At 42.5% G+C, this 18,597-nt stretch overlaps 1 protein-coding gene across 1 annotated transcript in view; it reads right to left on the bottom strand.

Moving 5' to 3' along the window:
* Positions 1–470: 470 nt before the first annotated feature.
* Positions 471–18,597, bottom strand: part of ntsr1 (neurotensin receptor 1 (high affinity)) — a 35,631-nt gene continuing 17,504 nt past the window's right edge. The window contains exon 3 of the mRNA XM_056242737.1: positions 471–559. Coding sequence (XP_056098712.1) covers positions 471–559 — 89 coding nt within the window. The remainder of the gene's footprint in view (positions 560–18,597) is intronic.

Genomic DNA, 18,597 nt, shown 5'->3' with positions numbered 1-18,597 from the left:
CTCTGTATGAATTATAAGATGAGTGCAAGAGCATGTTTCACAGATTTATCGATTCACCCCTTGAATCATAGAAGAACACTCACAGAAATCTCTACCACCACCAGATGCATCATGATTTATGTGCACTGCTGTTGGTGGGCGCTGCCCAGAACAAAGCATTGATTTGTGGAGCTATAATGTGCGGTGAGCTGGCTACAGGCTATAACTTTTCATCTTTTGTGCCTTTGTATGTTATTTATAAGCTACTTTGTATGTTATTAATAAGAAGCTCATGGACTTCAGCAACTCGGTCTCTAAAAACAGAGGGACATCAGTCGTGAATTGCAGTTACACTTTTTGTGCATCTATACTCTCAGCGTGTGTGCATTGTCCAATAAGAGAGTGCAAATCCAAGAGTTGAGAAAATGTTTTACATTTGAAGTTTCATTTGATTTTTATTGTAATGTGTTGTGATTTTTTGAAACTGAAACTCACGGTGTCCATTCAGTTACATAGCAGTACATTAGTCTTCGAGCATGGTATGGCAACCAGCACACCACAAAAGCAATGACCACGGCACCTGTGGAGAATAAAATAAAAGAGAAATAATAGGTAAAACATTCATAATAAGGAGCACTTTCACCTTTGTGCAATTATATATGAAAACAGGTTTTAAGAGCACTGCTGGTGGCTTCAGCATGTAATAGTCACATTTGGTAGAAACAGAATTTGTTTCCTGACAGAAATAATTTTGAACTCTCACTCTTTTCTTTTACCGATCCCATTTCAATCTATCAACCCCTTCAGGTCTGATCCGAGTCAAGCAGGGGTTGATTCACTCATCTCTGTTGTATCTTTGAGGCTCTTGACTAGAGGCACAAGGCTATTGATCTCTCATATAGTGTGAGGCAGTGACAGCAAAATGTGCTTCCACCCTCTGTATCAACTTCATGTCCATTTCAAGGCGTTTAGATTTATTTATTTTGGCTTCAACATTATGGGACTTATTCATGAAACACAAGTATAATGCACTTGAGGAAAGAAATCAATACTTTTATTTATCAAGGACAGTAAAGACATTTATAATGTTACAAAAGATTCTATTTCAAACAAATGCTGTTCTTTTGAACTTCCTATTCATCAAAGAATCCTAAAAAAAAAAAAAAAAAAAAACTGTACGACAGACCAACAACTGTTTCAACATTGATAATAATAATAAATGTTTCTTGAGCATCAAATCCTCATATTATACTGATTTGTGAAGGATCATTTGACACTGAAGACACTGACACTGGTGATGCTGAAAATTCAGCTTTGATCACAGGAATAAATTACACTTTACTATATATTCACACAGAAAACAGCTGATTTACACTGGAATAATATTTAATACTATAACTGATTTTTGTTGTATTTTTAATTGTAAAAATACAGCAGCCGCACTCAAAACACTGTGCAAAATCAATTTACATTTACAACAATTTACACAAAAATACGTTGTATTTTTAATCAAATAAGCGCAGCCATGGTTAGCAGAAGAGAATTCTTTTAAAAGTATTTAAAATCGTACCGACCCCAAACTTTTGAACGGTGTATCTTGCAAAAGCAAACACATCATTCAAAACTATTTTAACTCTTCCAAAAATTGCGTTTTTGCAATTCTCTACACACAAACATCAAATGATTAGCCACATACACACTAAACTATACACACAGATGTGAAAAATGTAAAACACTACTCTCTTGTGTCTTTTGCTTGTTCAGTGTGAAGTGGAGTGTACAGGAGTTTGTCACACATACATGTATGTGCACAAATACTGTATGTATGCACAATTGATGAATGTTACAGTTATTGAACTGAACTGAATTAGTTACTATTGTGAAGCTGCTTTGAAACAATCTATATTATAGCTTGTATGTACATTCAATATATATATATATATATATATATATATATATATATATATAGTGGAGTTAGTTTTTCAATTTCAAACTGAGTGTAAAGCGTATAATGTGCTTGCAGTTTTGCAGACTTGGTTTGAAGATTAGATACATGAGTGAATGGTTTCTCTGAGTGGGCCACCTCAAGTTCCACTTTTAGTGTGTAAGCAATTTGAAAAAACTGTAATGACCTCCATGGTCATTCAAGAGGCAGTGTTCTAGTACAAACTTGTGTTAATTCATATTCTATATTTAGTTTGTTCAAACATGTTCAAAAGCATTTAGTAATCACCTAATGGTTAAAATTGTTAGTAATTAAATGAGAAATACCAATGAAAAGATAATTTCTTCCAATTGTATATTAACCTGTTGACCTATCTTATTTTATTTTATTAAAATAAAGAGTTTAAAGGATTAGTTCACCTCAAAATGAAAATTTCCTGATAATTTACTCACCCCAATGCCATCCAATATGTTCATGTCTTTCTTTCTTCAGTGGAAAAGAATAAGTTTTTTGAGGAAAACATTTCAGGATTTTTCTCCACACAATGGACTTCAACGGTAACCAAATTGTTGAAGTCCAAATCAATGGAGTTTCAAAGGGCTTTGAAGTGCTTCAAAGGGCTCTGCATTATCCCAGCTGAGGAATAGGGTCTTATCTAGCGAAACAATCTGTCATTTTCTAAAAAAAAAAAAACCAATGTATACTTTTTACCACAATTGTTCGTCTTGTGCTGGTCTGCGACGCGCCAGGCATTACATAATCACATTGGAAAGGTCACGCTGGACGTATAGGCGGAAGTACCGCCCCATTCTTTTTAACATCCAGGATACGCACACGAAAGAACCATTTTAAACAATAAACTGACACAAAGGCATACATATGTCATTCAACATACAATACAATTTGAACGATCCTCCTTCTCACGCTTGTAAACAATGGGGCGGTACTTACGCCTACGTCCAGCGTGACCTTTCCAACGTGATTACGTAATGCCTGGTGCATCGCAGACCAGCACAAGATGAACAATTGTGGTTACGTAAAAAGTATATAATTTTTTTTTCTTTAGAAAATGACAGATTGTTTCGCTAGATAAGACCCTATTCCTCAGCTGGGATCATGCAGGGCCCTTTGAAACTGCATTGATTTGGACTTCAACAATTTGGTTTCCGTTGAAGTCCATTGTGTGGAGAAAAATCCTGAAATGTTTTCCTCAAAAAACTTAATTTATTTTCCACTGGAGAAAGAAAGACATGAACATCTTGGATGGCATTGGGGTAAGTAAATTATCAGGAAATTTTCATTTTGAGGTGAACTAATCCTTTAACTTTGGCTGTGTTAGTGGGCCCTATGGTACAATTACAGTTTTTTTTTCGATTGCTAACGACAGTGAGCACAACTGGAGCTACATGTTCAAAACTCTAACTACAGTCTGCACAGCAGCAGTCCCCTGAGCTAAACAGTTCACGTCACCTGCAAAACTCATTCCAAGCAACACAACTCTTAACACACGGCTCAAAACAGGCTCATGCAGACAAACACTATGCACAACCCTCACTGAGATAACACACACTGTCACTCAGAACACACTGAGAGTAAAAACACTAGCATCAAACACCAAAACAGAAAATACTAACTTTTCATCTTTACAGTTTGAACAATTAAGTGACTTCATACAAAGTAATATTTTCTTCAAAGAAAAGAGTGACATTCTTTCACATGATTTATTTAAATTTTTAGAACATAACAATTCTTTAAGGTACATGAAAATTAGCAGTTTGCTTCAATAGTCTGTAGTAATTTATGGAATTACAGTAATGAGAAAAAAAGGTAGAAACTAAAAGTACATACTGTAATAATAATTGAGCCTTTCAGCTGAAATTGCAATCAGCAGTGTTTGAAAGGCACAAGGCTGAAATCTATTCTGTTTTGAATGTGTGGTTTTGCACAGCAGTGTGTTAGCATTTGAACAAAGTGCTGTAAATCCACAGTGTTGTGCAGGTTGTGGTTAAAGTCATGGGATAAGTGTGTAGAGTTTTGAAAACTGTGTTCAAGCACTGAAAACCGAACTAGAGTTTGGTCCACATGAACTGCTGCTGTGCAGACTGTAGTTAGAGTTTTGCACATGTAGCTCCAGTTGTGCTCACTGTCGTTTAGCAATCGAAAAAAACTGTAAACATTTTTTCAGTGTTGTGGAAGCTACTTTGAAACTATAATTTTTTGTAAAAAATGGGGGATACATTTTTACCTGTCGATTGACATAAACCTCCTGATCAAACCAATTCACTAGAATGAACCGTTTAGGGCAAACTTGTTGCATGTTTCTGATGTTTCTGATGTTTCTTCAAAACAGTTCAAAGCACATTCATGTTACTGAAAATGTAAGTTATTAGCATCAGCATCATTACTTTTACTTCCCAAAACTGGAATTTTGTCTGTAATGTTGACACAATTACTGTAAAAATTATATTCCATTATTTGGTGTGCAGCGAAATAGAAAATAATTTGTTGTTACAGTATTTACAAGAATATCAGCTTTGTAGGTGATTTCAAATCAGATTCAAGCAAATCCATTCTGCTCCACGTATTGTTTATCTCTCGGTGCCAAAACAGAGAAGTGCTAAAAACACAGCCATTTAATTTTTTCTGGATCAAACTAGTCACCCATTTGTCACACAGATGGTGATTTAAATGGCTGTGTGTGTGTGTGTGTGTGTGTGTGTGTGTGTGTGTGTGTGTGTGTGTGTGTGTGTGTGTGTGTGTGTGTGTGTGTGTGTGTGTGTGTGTGTGTTGTGTGTGTCCGAAGGAGAGAGATTTACGGAGGGATTCCTCTTCCCTTTGAAATGTCAGCAGAAATGCTGACTCATATAACCTCCGCTTTTGTGAATTATATCAACAACAGACCTTCTGTTTTGATCTGTTTTTCTTGAACGATTAAATCTTGCCCATGGTTTTTCTAGTTACCCAAATCGAATTTGTTTTTCCTTTTTTGAGACTAGAAGTAATTAAAAGATAAAGCCCCTGAGAGGGAGGCTGGAGACAGATAAATGTTGCATGGTCTCAGCTTGATTGTTTTGAAAATCTGTCTCAGTTATCGGGGGTTTCCACCATCAGCAATCACTGGTGTAAGTGTTGCCCTTTCTTTGGAAATATTGAACAGTAAAATAATTACAAGAGCAAAAATTGCTTATCAGAGGTCTCTGCCCCAGTACATTATAAACTTTTTCCTTTGATAATGTAATATTATTGTAAATCCTCCTCTGCTCGTTTCAGCCCACTGCAGTGCAATGCCAACTGATTTAGGCATTTTGGCTGTAACACTTTGACTGCAGTTTATTCAAATCCCTCACCAACACTCTAAATGATCTTGTTTTCTTTGATGAATTTCATTTTCTCCTCATTCCACCTGTCTATCTCCTTATCTTATCACTAATGGAGCAGTAAACGAGTAAGTCACCCTATATCTGAAACCCTAATGTGTCAGGACAATGTTGGTGCAGAGCCATGGATGAAATTTGTGAAATTCAATCACGAATACACTCTTGTCTGATTAGCTTTGAAATTAAAAGCCAAATGAAGTCATTTGGGTACACGCATGATATGATATATGTTTGTTTTTCAATAGTCAGTCAGTCTTTATTCTCAAAGCCCGGCTGATCCCACTCCTCACAAAAGCTTTGGATTTATAAAGAAACATAAATACAGATCTGCGACAGATCGCACAAGAGGATTAGGCTTCTACACAGCAGCAACAACATGAAGTGTACAGCAAACAAACACATTGGTTTGCTTTGCTAAGACCTAATTAGTTCCATTATTATGAGAATGCGTTGGCTATTGAGTATTTTGTCCATTAAATTGTGCCCCCAACCCACTTTAATTCTTTGGGGTCAGTCTCATTTAGCAGATTAAGACTCATTAACAAACTTGAATTATTCATGTAGCTTGTGTATAGCATATTTGTGAGAGAAACAGCAAATTATACAAAATGGTGTGTAATATCTTATCTTATGCGAAGCAATTATTAGCATTTGAAAAGGACCAGAGATGGTACTTCCTCTTCTCAGTCAGAGCAACACTTCCTGCTACAGTTCTTGCACAGGGTCAAGATGAGCACCTAATCACATTGCAAGCCAATGAGAATAGATCTTCTCTTTCACTCTCTTACAAAAGTGAATCCATATCTACTCTCTGTCTGTCTTACTTGTTGTTTGACTCCATCTCTCCTAAATGCTGTCCTACAGTCAGATCCCATCCTTCAGGACATTTGCATTTTTTAAATACAGAGTCACTGAGATGATACGGCAAGAGATATGCCCTCAGCAGTGAAATATAAAGTGGAGTATTGGAAAAAAAAAATGCTATGGTATCTTAACAACATTAAACATAACTTGACATCTGTCACGTTCCGTTTAGTTTTGTTCATGGACTTTCAGTGTGTTTTCAGCAGTCAAATGTTTCTATGTTCATTTCCCTGCTACTCGTCCGTCTCCTTGGTTACCGTCATTATTAGTTCATGTGCGTCAGCTGTGTAATAATTATCCTCTTGTGTTCACTTCTTAAGTTGTTCCTACTCCTGCACTCCTTGTCCGGTCACCGTAATATCTACTGTCGTGTTAATGTGAGTTTGCCTGCCTGTTAGCTGATTCTTGAGTTTTATTAATAAAGTGTTGTTAGGATTTCATCTTCTGAGTCTTCAGCCTGTTCCTGAGTACACAACACTGTTACAACATCAAGAAGAATGAGCCGAAACCAAGCAACTTTATATGTGACACATACTTTTTCATGGTTAGTAATACTTTAGAACTTATTAGCTCATAGCTAACGAATTAGGCAAATACAAATAAAAGTACAACACAATGAAGAAAAGTAAAGGTGCAGACTAATTATAAAACCAGCAGACTCGATTATAATGAAGAAAAAAAGGTCCAGACCATGACAATAGATGGAAAGGTTAAAATATAAATTACAATTTCTATGGCTATATATTTTTTTTGCATTATTTTCTTTTCTCTTCACATTTGACTGAGCACCACTGTTATTTTAATATTATTTATATACTATTTTAGTACATTTATTGACAGTATTTTTTACTTTTATATTTTATAAGTTAACTTTTATGTGCTTTTTATATTTTTTTATAATTTGTTTGTGCTTTTGACATTTTTTTTAGTTTTTTTGGTCCCACTTTATATTACGTGGCCCTAATACCTGTGAACACATGGTGACTACATGTGTACATATAGTATTGAACTACAGTGTAAGTACACATTGGTACATCTACAGCTGTAATATTTGTGTAACTACACATTTGTAACATGTAATGATATGTGTAAGTACAAATGTGTAACTGGACATTGGTAACAACTCTTTTTTCACTTCAGTAAGTACATGTGTAACAGGAATTATGTAGGCTAACTACAATTTGTAACAACAATATGTATTTACACATGTTGTTTCACTTCCACAGTCGAATGCCGCGTTCCAGGCAACCTGTAACCCGTGTTTTTCCAACCTTATACCCGTGAAAGTGCACTGGAACGGCAGTCAAACCCGTGACTTCCCACCCGTGAACTCGTACTAGATCGATGTACTCCCAGTTACGAGTTCTGACGTCACATAGCCCGCAAAACCATACAAAACAACAATGGCAGCCCCTACGGATGCAGTGTTTCTGCAGGCGGTACACAGTGAGAATACACTTTAGGACAATATAACGTTGCAGTCAAATTAATAATAATATAATAATAATGATAATAATACACACAAGATTATGTATTACAATGTCATGTGTCTGAAACAATAAGTATGTATATACACACACGATTATGTATTACAATGTTATGTGTCTGAAAAAATAAGTATGTATATTGCGCTCAGGTAGTTTGGCGTGACTGGCCTGGAATGCTACAAAGTCGTGAGTCGTGGTTTGAAGTAGAGCCCTGCACGGGCCTCAAATCTAGGCCCTAGCCCGGCCCTGCCCCGAGACGCTCAGGCCCTAGCCCGGCCCGTGTCCGACAGCTCATCAGAATGATCAGCCCGAGTCCGACCCGAGCCCGTAAAAAAAAAAATATATATATATATATATAAACAGCCTGACCTATGTTGCAGTCAGTAAACCAGATATATTTTGTTTTCAATGGCAAAGTATTTACCGGTAGGTTTATTTTCATTTCTTTATAAAGTTAATTAAGAAAAAACAAAAAACAAAATTTATGACGACCAAGCAGCCGACAGCGAGTTAAACATGTTTGATCCATTGATTGATTTATAGCCTCTCAAATCAACACTTTACTTGGCTACAATAAAATCCATAGATATAAAACAACTTAAGCATATCACACAGACAGTTAACGTTAGTTTAAACGTTTATTGTCATTTTTGAAAAGCTGAGGCAAACTGCTCTGCTGCTCAGTCGCAACAGCGCTCGCAAACTAAATGAATTTATAATATAGGCTACAATACAGAGAATGCAATCTAAACAAATCAAATAAATTACATTAAAAACAAACATGCAGGTTATCTTACCTCAAAAATCAAGTCTTCACTACAGAACATGGCCATTTCCAATAGTTTCCAACAGACTCATGAAAATAAAGTCCAATCAAACAAAAAACAACCTCCTCCTAACATGGCTAAGAACAGTCTCAGAGCATCGTGAAGAAAAAGCACAGCATCCACAGTGGAAGGTTTTAATCCAGTCGTACTTTTTCCAGCTGCGCTGAAGTCACGCTCGCTACCATAGCGGGACACTAGAACGAGCCGGTCGCGCGAATCTCAGATCGCGCCGCCGGGAAACCTGTGTGTGTGTGTGTGTGTGCGTGAGCGTGAGCATGAGCATGAGACTGTCATGTGTCAGTCTTATGTCAGTGTGATAGGTTATAAAACGTCTTTCTATGTTTGCTTTTCAATCGTCATCTTCTCATGTTTTATTTTAACTAATGTCTAAAATAGGCTATAAAAAAGATAAGCCTAAAACAGGCCCGAGGCCCGGCCCGCGTGTGAACAATGACGTGAAAATTGGCCCGAAGCCCGGCCCTAGGAGCATAAATAAGTCGGGGCCCGTCGGGCTCGGGCTGAAATGCAGGCCTCTAGTTTGAAGTCGGGATTTACGTGCTCAAAAACCTGCCTGGAACGCAGCATTAAATACTGCAGTTACCAGTTTGGAATACACTGAAAAGTTATGGAAACCATGATGATTCCTGTGTGTATACCATGTATTTATGACTGGCATGACTAATGTTGAATTACAACTAAAGTTTAACCTTGTGATACCAGTGTACTTACATGGTCACTCCCCAGGAACTGTCCACTTAATATAAAGTGTAAAATGGTCACAACTTACTGTGTAATATGCAAAACCTAAACATCTGTGTAACACTGTAATAACAGTGTACTTACATGGTAACTCTGCAGGAACTGTCCACTTAATAAAGTGTAATTGTTAAGGTAATTGTTGTGTACCATTAGTGTCGTTACATGATAATTTCATAGGAACTGTCCGCTTAAAAGTAATTTAACAATTGCATGGGTGAAATGCCCAAGTATTAAACCTTGATCACTTCTTAGTAAACATTGTATAGAGGACTGCAAAAAGAAGAAAAAAAAGGCAGTAAAGCTAAACAATGTTTATTAATACACATTACACTCAACAGTGTAACAGATTCTGAAGTAAAACGTACTCGGTTACTAACGTAACCTCGGTTCTCTCTAGAGAGGGAACGAGTACTGCGTAATAGCTTACGCTAGGGGAAAACCTCTTTTCCACGAGATATTGAAGCCAAAAATTATCCTTAATTTTTTATTAATGTAAAACGCTTTGCAGCAGCAAGCAGACACAGGCGAGACAGCTCGCGCGCCTATTGGCTGCTCTTGCGGCAAATGCAGCAGCCTATCGAGAGAGACTCTGCGTGACGTAATGACCAATGGGGGCAACTCGCGCCCATATCGTCACGTCCCGCCAGAAAGGGCGTGGTCTCACTCTATAAATATGCTCGTTAGGCTGGTACAAGCTGGTTTTCATCGCCGAAGCGAACCAGAGCGTATTCCAAGCACGGCAAGATACGCAGTACTCGTTCCCTCTCTAGAGAGAACCGAGGTTACGTTAGTAACCGAGTACGTTCTCTTACGAGAGTATCTCTCGTACTGCGTAATAGCTTACGCTAGGGGAACACAATGCAACACGCCGTGCGTACAGGGATCCAACACCAAAGTCCCAGGGGCCGAAGCCCAGGGCTCATATAGTGCATAATCACCATAAACTCACATAGAGTGGAGGAAGAGAGGCTGGAAGCGTCATTCCTTATAAAATAGCACCCAGCGGGGCTATCATATGACAATAAAACGCGCAGCCAGGGTGAAAGCTTTCAGCCTGATCTGGGTGGCCATACGTGTGTCAACACTCATGGGGCTGCAGTAAACTCAGCATCTGGGCCGCACAGCGGGGCAGATAGCACTGAATTTTTTGACCGCCAAAAGCTTAGCTTGTAAGGCGGGTACCTTCAGGTTATAGTATTTCATAAATGTAGACGGCGAGGCCCAGCCCGCGGCCGTACAGATATCTTGCAGGGAAACCCCGCTAGACCATGCCCACGAAGAGGTCACGCCTCTCGTGGAGTGCGCTCTGACACCCAAGGGGCACTGCAGGCCCTTTGCAGTGTAAGCGAGTGCAATGGCATCCACTATCCATCTGGATAGGCTCTGTTTTGAGGCGGCAAGTCCCTTGGAGCGCCCGCCAAACAAAACGAAAAGCTGCTCAGTCTGTCTGAAAACAGACGAGCGCGACACATAAGCTCTTAATACCCTGACGGGGCAAAGGAGACTCGCGTCCTCCTCCTCATTGAGAACCGGAAGGGCGGACAGGGAAATTACCTGGGCCCTAAACGGTGTATTGAGGGATTTCGGCACATACCCGTGCTTAGGTTTGAGAATGACCTTCGAGTCATTAGGCCCAAACTCCATACATGACGTGCTTACTGAAAGCGCCTGCAAGTCCCCTATGCGCTTCACTGAAGCGAGAGCCATGAGAAACACTGTTTTGAACGACAGGTGTTTCATGTCCACCAGCTGGATTGGCTCGAACGGGGCGCCTTTCATGGCCTCCAGGACCGTGGAAAGGTCCCACGTCGGGACTGAAGGGGGCCTGGGAGGGTTTAGCCTCCGAGCTCCCCTAAGGAAACGCACGACTAAGTCGTTCTTCCCCAGCGACTGGCCAGACACCGGTTTTGCAAACGTTGCTATGGCCGCCACATATACTTTGAGCGTGGATGGGGTCCTGCCCTTATCCAGTAGCTCTTGAAGGAAGGAAAGCACTTCCGAAACCCCGCATTCCACAGGTGAAAAACTCTGGGCTTGACACCATGCAGAGAAAACAGACCATTTCGAGGAGTAGAGCCACCTGGTAGACGGAGCTCTAGCCTGCGCGATCGTGTTTAACACTCCTTCTGGGAGGCTAGCGGGTACCCGTTGATGGCCCATGCGTGCAGGGACCACAGCTCCGGGCGAGGGTGCCAAATCGAGCCCTCCGCCTGAGAGAGGAGGTCTCTCCTCAATGGTACAGGCCATGGGGCAGTGCTGGTCAGCTGCATCAGGGCAGGGAACCACGTCTGGTTTGTCCAGAGCGAAGCTACGAGCAGCACTGGGCATCCGTTTTTCCTGATTCGTTCCAACACCTGAGGCAGGAGCGAGACAGGAGGAAAAGCATATAGGGGGCAGCGGGGCCAAACATGAGCCAGCGCGTCCTTGCTTTTCGAGAAAAACTTCGGGCAATGAGCGTTTTCGTGGGACGCGAATAGGTCCACCTGTGCTCTGCCGAATGTTTTCCACAGCAGCTGGACCGTCTGCGGGTGCAGCGACCACTCCCCTGCTGGAACATTGTTCCTGGACAGTCTGTCTGGTCCCACATTCAGGTGACCAGGCACGTGCGCTGCTCTCAGTGAGAGCAGGTTGTGCTGAGCCCAGACCAGGAGGCGTTCGGTCAGCCTGTGAAGGTTTCGTGACCTGACGCCGCCCTGGCGATTTATGTATGCCACCACTGACATGTTGTCCGACCGGACCAAGACGTGGTGGCCTGTTACCTGGGGACAAAAACGCCGTAGCGCTTTGTCGACTGCTATCATCTCCAAGCAGTTTATGTGAAGGAGCTTTTCCCGTTCTGACCACAGGCCAGCTAGCGGTCTGCCCTCAAGCAGCGCTCCCCACCCCGAGGTGGAGGCGTCCGTAGACACCACCTTCACACTCGAAGCGGTCCCCAGACTCACACCTGACTGATACCAGTCGGTTATTTTCCAAGGTTCCAGAGCTGAAACACACTGTAGGTCGACCCTGAGGCGAAACAGACCCGCTGTCCATGCCCTGGGTGGAACCCGCGCTTTCAGCCACATCTGCAGTGGGCGCATGCGAAGCAAGCCCAACTGGAGTACAGAGGCCGCTGAGGCCATCAGCCCCAGCATTTTCTGAAACCTTTTGAGCGGAACTATCGAGCCGTGGCGGAAGGATTTCGCGACGCGCTGAATATTTAGTCCGCGCTCTGGTGACAGGCGTGCCGTCATGGATAGCGAGTCTAACACTGTTCCCAGAAAGGAAATTTTCTGACTGGGAGACAGTGAGCTCTTCGCCCAATTGACTGTGAGGCCCAGCTCCTCGAGGTGCTCGAGTAATGCGGCCCTGTGTTCTATGAGCTCCGATCGTGATCGAGCTAGAATCGTCCAAGTAGTTCAGGACTCGCATGCCCTGAAGTCTCAGGGGTGCGAGCGCCGCGTCCATGCACTTCGTGAATGTACGAGGTGCTAGGGACAGGCCGAACGGCAGGACTGTGTATTGATATGCCTGGCCCTCGAAAGCGAATCTCAAGAATCGCCTGTGATGGGACGCTATTTGTATTTGGAAATAGGCGTCTTTCAGATCTATTGACATAAACCAGTCCCCGTGGCGCACTTGCACGAGGATTTTCCTGGTCGTAAGCATTCTGAACTGGCGTTTCACAAGCGCTCTGTTCAGCTGTCGCAGATCTAAAATGGGTCTGAGACCTCCATCTTTTTTCGGTACCAGAAAATATCTGCTGTGTAGGCCCCCTTTGCTCTGAGCTTGAGATAAAGGTTCTATAGCACCTTTGCTCAGTAGTTTCGCTATCTCGGCTCAAAGTAGATGAGATACTTCGTTTTCACCGTCGTCTAGCCGTCGTCGAATAGCCTCTTTTTATAGTGTTCAGCACCCATTCTGATACCCCAGGAAGCTGTGCCCACACTTTCGCGTGAACAGCTAGGGGTAGAATGAGATCTGGGCTCTGGCCGAGACATAGTGACGGCAAGGGAGCTCCGGCGTGCTGTAACGCAGACACTGTGTTTACAGTGTGTGAGGCGGGGGGCGCGCCGATCGCGGCGGGCAGCCTGGCCGCGCTCAAAACCCTTATAGCAGTTTGCTGAGGGAGAGAGAGCGGGGTGAGCCCCGTGGGGCTTAACATGTCTGTGAGTGAATGTGGGCGCAGGACAGCGGGCACATTTACTGCACTGAAAAACACCTTCGGCCTGAGCTGACTGAATGCGTGTTGGTTTCGTTTTTACAGAACCCGTGGGACATGTGGTGTGTAGTGTTTGTGGGCACTGAGACGTAGGCACATTCACTACATTTAGTGCACAATCGACATGAGGCGATTTTGTTTGTGCGAGCCCTGCAACTTTGCGGGCTGTGTTTGTGTGTAGAAATGAGCCCTGCGCTGTGGGCATTTTCAATACACTCATAACACCATCGGCTGTGGCCGGAATACCAGAAAATACACCGTTTATGTGATTTATCTGGGTCGCCGTGGGAACAGCATTTGTGTGCAGGCAAGCGGGCATGGTACTGGCTTGCTTACTGCAAAATACACTGGAACAGTCACATTTTCTGGAACTGAACGAGCGAAAATTTCAGTGGAAGTCTGGCCACGGCGAGACTGAAACACCGTCGATTTCCTAGGAGGCTAGGAAGACTTGTTTTGGTTTCGTTTTACAGAAACCGTGGTAGTGTTTGTGGGCACTGGGTTGTGGGCACATTCACTACATTTAATGCACAATTGACATGCGTCGATTTCATTTGTGCGAGCCCTGTACCGTGGCGGGCTGTGTTTGTGTGTAGAAATGAACACTGGGCTGTGAGCATTTTATTACACTTATAACATTATCGGCTGTGGCCGGAAAACCAGAAATACAATGATTACATGATTTTTCTGGGTCGCCGTGGAAACAGCCTTTATGTGCAGGCAAGCGGGCCGTGGAACCAGCTTGTTTACTGCAAAATACAATGGAACAGTCGCATTTTCTGGAACTGAACGAGCGAAAAGTTTCGGTGGAAGTCTGGCCGCGGCGAGACTAAATTTTGATCTGCTGCGAGAGCCGGGATCGAACACGGGTCTCTCGCGCGAAGGCTTCAGGTTCTGCCACTGGGCCACAGGGAGAACTACATTAGTGCAAGCAGATAAGAGATCGTCATCACAGTTTTGTATGTGTCGGCGTTTGTATGCAGGTGTGCGTGTTATACAACAGGCTCATTGCTGCAATAATGACATTTTCAGCCGCTCAAACTAGGAGCTGAGAAATTTTTGAGAAATGGAGATTAGTCCGGCCTCGGCGGGGACTAAAATACACTCTTTTCTCATTTGCCGGTGACGCACGCCCATGGGGGGCGGGGTAGATTTCTTATAACGTAAAGAAAGCTAGCCGCGGTTTTAGGGCTCGCGGTCTTGATGCTGGCCCGTTTCCCTGACGACTCGCGCGGCGGTTGCGCGGGCGCCTCCCAGTCGAGGCCGATGCTTTCCATGGCCTGAGAGAGCAGACGCATCAGCTCAGTCTCAATGCCGGCTCTCTTACCAGTGGTTCGGCGGGAAACGCTAGCGGAGGGGAGGTCGATGGAGCTCGCCCAATCCTCGCTATCAGATGCCAGAAGAGAACAAGCCTCGGTGGGTTCGTCGAACTCGTGGACGGACGCGGCGGCAGGCGGCGGCCGTTGTCCGTCAGTGAGCGACTCCAGCGAAGCCGGCGAAGCTGGCGGGCGAACCGGCGAGCTTTGGCGGGCTGGAGAGAGCTCGGGAGCGCGCTGGGCGCGGCGCTTCTTGCGGCCCGGCACCACGGCGGGCTGTGGTGAAGGCTCGGAGAATGATGCCAGGCGAGTCCTCAGAGTCACCATAGGCAAAAACTCGCAATGAGGGCATCCGCCGTCAGCGAGCGCGATGGCCGCGTGATCCTCACCCAGGCAGGACACACAGATGACGTGACGGTCCCCGTCGCTGAGTGGGGCGCGGCACGAGCCACAGGATGGCATCTTTAAAAAGACACAGCTCTTTTGTGATGAGAAGTGTGAGTCGCGTCAAGTAAGCGAGCAAACACTCTCAGCAGAGTAAGGATACAAAGTGATATAAAAGGATATAGAACGCCGGAAAGCGCAGCAGGTACGGCAGTTGAAGGCGGCGAGGCCAGCGACTCCAGAGCTCGTCCCGTTGAAAAGCTTGCTTCGACGGCGCGGCTTCTCACTCCGGATCCAGCGATGCGTGTGCTTCGCTGAAGAGATGAAAATCAGCTTGTACCAGCCTAACGAGCATATTTATAGAGTGAGACCACGCCCTTTCTGGCGGGACGTGACGATATGGGCGCGAGTTGCCCCCATTGGTCATTACGTCACGCAGAGTCTCTCTCGATAGGCTGCTGCATTTGCCGCAAGAGCAGCCAATAGGCGCGCGAGCTGTCTCGCCTGTGTCTGCTTGCTGCTGCAAAGCGTTTTACATTAATAAAAAATTAAGGATAATTTTTGGCTTCAATATCTCGTGGAAAAGAGGTTTTCCCCTAGCGTAAGCTATTACGCAGTACGAGAGATACTCTCGTAAGAGAACTTCTGTGTACCTGCAGCTGGGTTAACACTAGAACAGCACAGGGTCCTTTAGACTGCTTAAAATAAAAATAGAAAAACTCTGCCACTGTGAAAGGAAATCTGCTTTTAACATACTGACATGGTTGGAAATTAAACACATTTATCCAAACTGGTAACTGCAGTATTTAAGACTGCGTGTGGAAATGGAACAACTTGTGTAAATACATATTGTTGTTACAAAATATAGTTACATAATTCCTGTTACACGTGTACTTTCTGAAGTGAAAAAGTGTTGTTACCAATGTCCTGTTAGACATTTGTACTTACATATACCATTCCGTGGGTTGTTACATATGTGTAGTTAAACAAATATTACAGCTGTAGTACCAATGTGTACTTACACTGTAGTTAAATATGTACACATGTAGTTACCATGTAAGTTCACAGGTATTGGGGCCACTTAATATAAAGTGGGACCTTTATTTCAGTTAGGTTCAAAGACAACACTTATACTTTTTTTTATCTAATATTTTATTTCATTTTATTTTTATTTCAATTAAAAAAAGATTTTTACTAGATTTTGTTTCAGTTAACAATAACAACACTAATGAGCACTTATTTTTTTGTTGACTACACTAACATGGAGTTTTGTATAGAATGTGCTGTGGTTGTATGGCCCTAAACCAGCATACAAAACAATATCTTTCTCTCTTTCATTATAGAATCTAGAGCGTCACCATAACTTTGAAGAACTTGACTTCTCAAGATGTCTCACTAAGTGCCTGCTTTGGATCCAGTTCAAGAATGAAAGTGAGTAATTCTGTTTCTGAATTTTAACAGCACTCGCACAAATTCAAATTCAGTTGACGTAGAAGCGAGTTGAGCCAACGTTAGATAAATTGAGAAGACTGGATAAAAGTGCTGCCAACACTCTCTGACCCTGTATGAACCTGCTGGCCACAAGAAAGTGCCCTCTGCAGATTTGCCTAAATTAGTATTTTAGTCTGCAATTTGCAGGCTCTTACATCAACCATGGATCACCTCACACACTCATGCTGTCACAGTGACAGATTGTGTTTTATGGACAAACTCTGCTAGATCTATCAGTGCATGATAGGAAACGGAAATGGTGAGGATAGAAGGTGAACAACCTATAATGGTATATGGAAATGATTGTTTGAAGTTAGGTCAAGTGTGAGAGAACATGCATTTCAGTTGGGAAAACAAACTCCTAAAGGGGTCCTATTATGTTTTTTCCACTTTGTTTAACTTTAGTGTGTAATGCAAAAAAAAAAAAAAATCGGCAAGTTTACAAAGCTCAAAGTCCTCTCCAAAGGGAGATATTTTATTTAATAGAATCCACTTTTCAAGAACTACAACGAACGTCTCATTTGGACAACAACATGATTAAATGGTGGATAACATTGTATCTATAATGTATAAGATAAACATACACCTCTGAAACGTCCTGTGAAATCCGTGCCTGCAAAGTCTGTGCGTAAAATCCGTTCTGGATGATCCTCTTGTTTGTTAAACATAACATTGTCAGGGTCTGAATCGGGCTTGAATTGGTTTGAAATTGCTGCCATCCTTTATTTACACTAGAGTAGAGCTTGCTGTTATGGAGGGGTGGGACATTTCCTGAACACACGCTAAGCGCTGCCAATCACAACACACTAGGCCAGCTAACCAATCACAGCACATTTCATATTTCGGAAGGAGAAGCTTCATCGAAAAAGATGCGTTACACCAGATAATATTATTATTATTACCAGCTGTAATATTGTCAAATATGTGAAAAATAAAATCTTTTTTGAACAATCAAGCATGAAAGCATATTCTAGTACACCCCAAAAACAAAATCAAGACTTTGTAAAAGGGCATAATAGGATGTGTGGATCCACAGACTGTATTTCATTACTGATATAACTGAGCTTTTACACATACTCGCACATGTGCAGAAATGAGAGGTGTCTTTCATTTTTTTTTTTTTTTTTTGAGGAGGCATTAATGGCAGGATATGGCATAAACGCCTGCTTTTTTATTTATTTATTTATTTGTTTATTACAATCACTTACAGTATTAATTGGAAGCTGCATTAAAAATTCACTTCGTAAAAATTATAAGGAGACTTGAGGTTTGAATAGACATGGCACTATGGGACAATAAATCTGTCGATCGTTGTGGTGACAGGCTGGGCTCTGGGTCGGGTCTAATGTAAACGTAGACCGGACACTTGAGAACTGAAACAATATACTTATATAGGCAGCTGAAACAAATGACAAATCATATTAGTAACCATGATGATGACATACAAAGGGCCAGAAATTGAACAAAGGAAAACCAACACATTCTCATCCCAAGGCGTCATCTAACTGACACTTTTGACCATGCGTCAACATGGCGACGCACATGGTACCCTTTAAGCGTCAATATGAGACGCTCATCCTCGGGCGTCATCTAACTGACGCTTTTGACCATGCGTCTAAATCCGACGCACATGGCACCCTTTAGCGTCAGTTAGATGACGCTTCCGTTATGGGTAGGTTTAGGTCTGGGGTAGGGTTAGGGTTAGACCACTAGGAGGCGCGTCTCATATTGACGCTTAAGAGGTACCATGTGCGTCGGCATGTTGACGCATGGTCAAAAGCGTCAGTTAGATGACGCCTTGGGATGAGTATGGGCTGAGAAAAACAGGAACAATGAATACTGACTAAAAGTCCAAGAAAGTGAAACTAAGAACAAACATAACTAAATATCCATAACATTTCTGACCCACTTAAATAGGACTTAAGTACATCTCATCTTAATGGCCCGATTTCACAGACATGGCTTAG

Source organism: Rhinichthys klamathensis, unplaced genomic scaffold, assembly GCF_029890125.1.
Source record: "Rhinichthys klamathensis goyatoka isolate OS25496 unplaced genomic scaffold, OSU_Roscu_1.1 h1tg000748l_1, whole genome shotgun sequence".
Lineage (NCBI taxonomy): Eukaryota > Metazoa > Chordata > Actinopteri > Cypriniformes > Leuciscidae > Rhinichthys > Rhinichthys klamathensis.
Note: the sequence above shows the minus strand (reverse complement) of the source record. Positions and strands in the feature narration are given on the sequence as shown.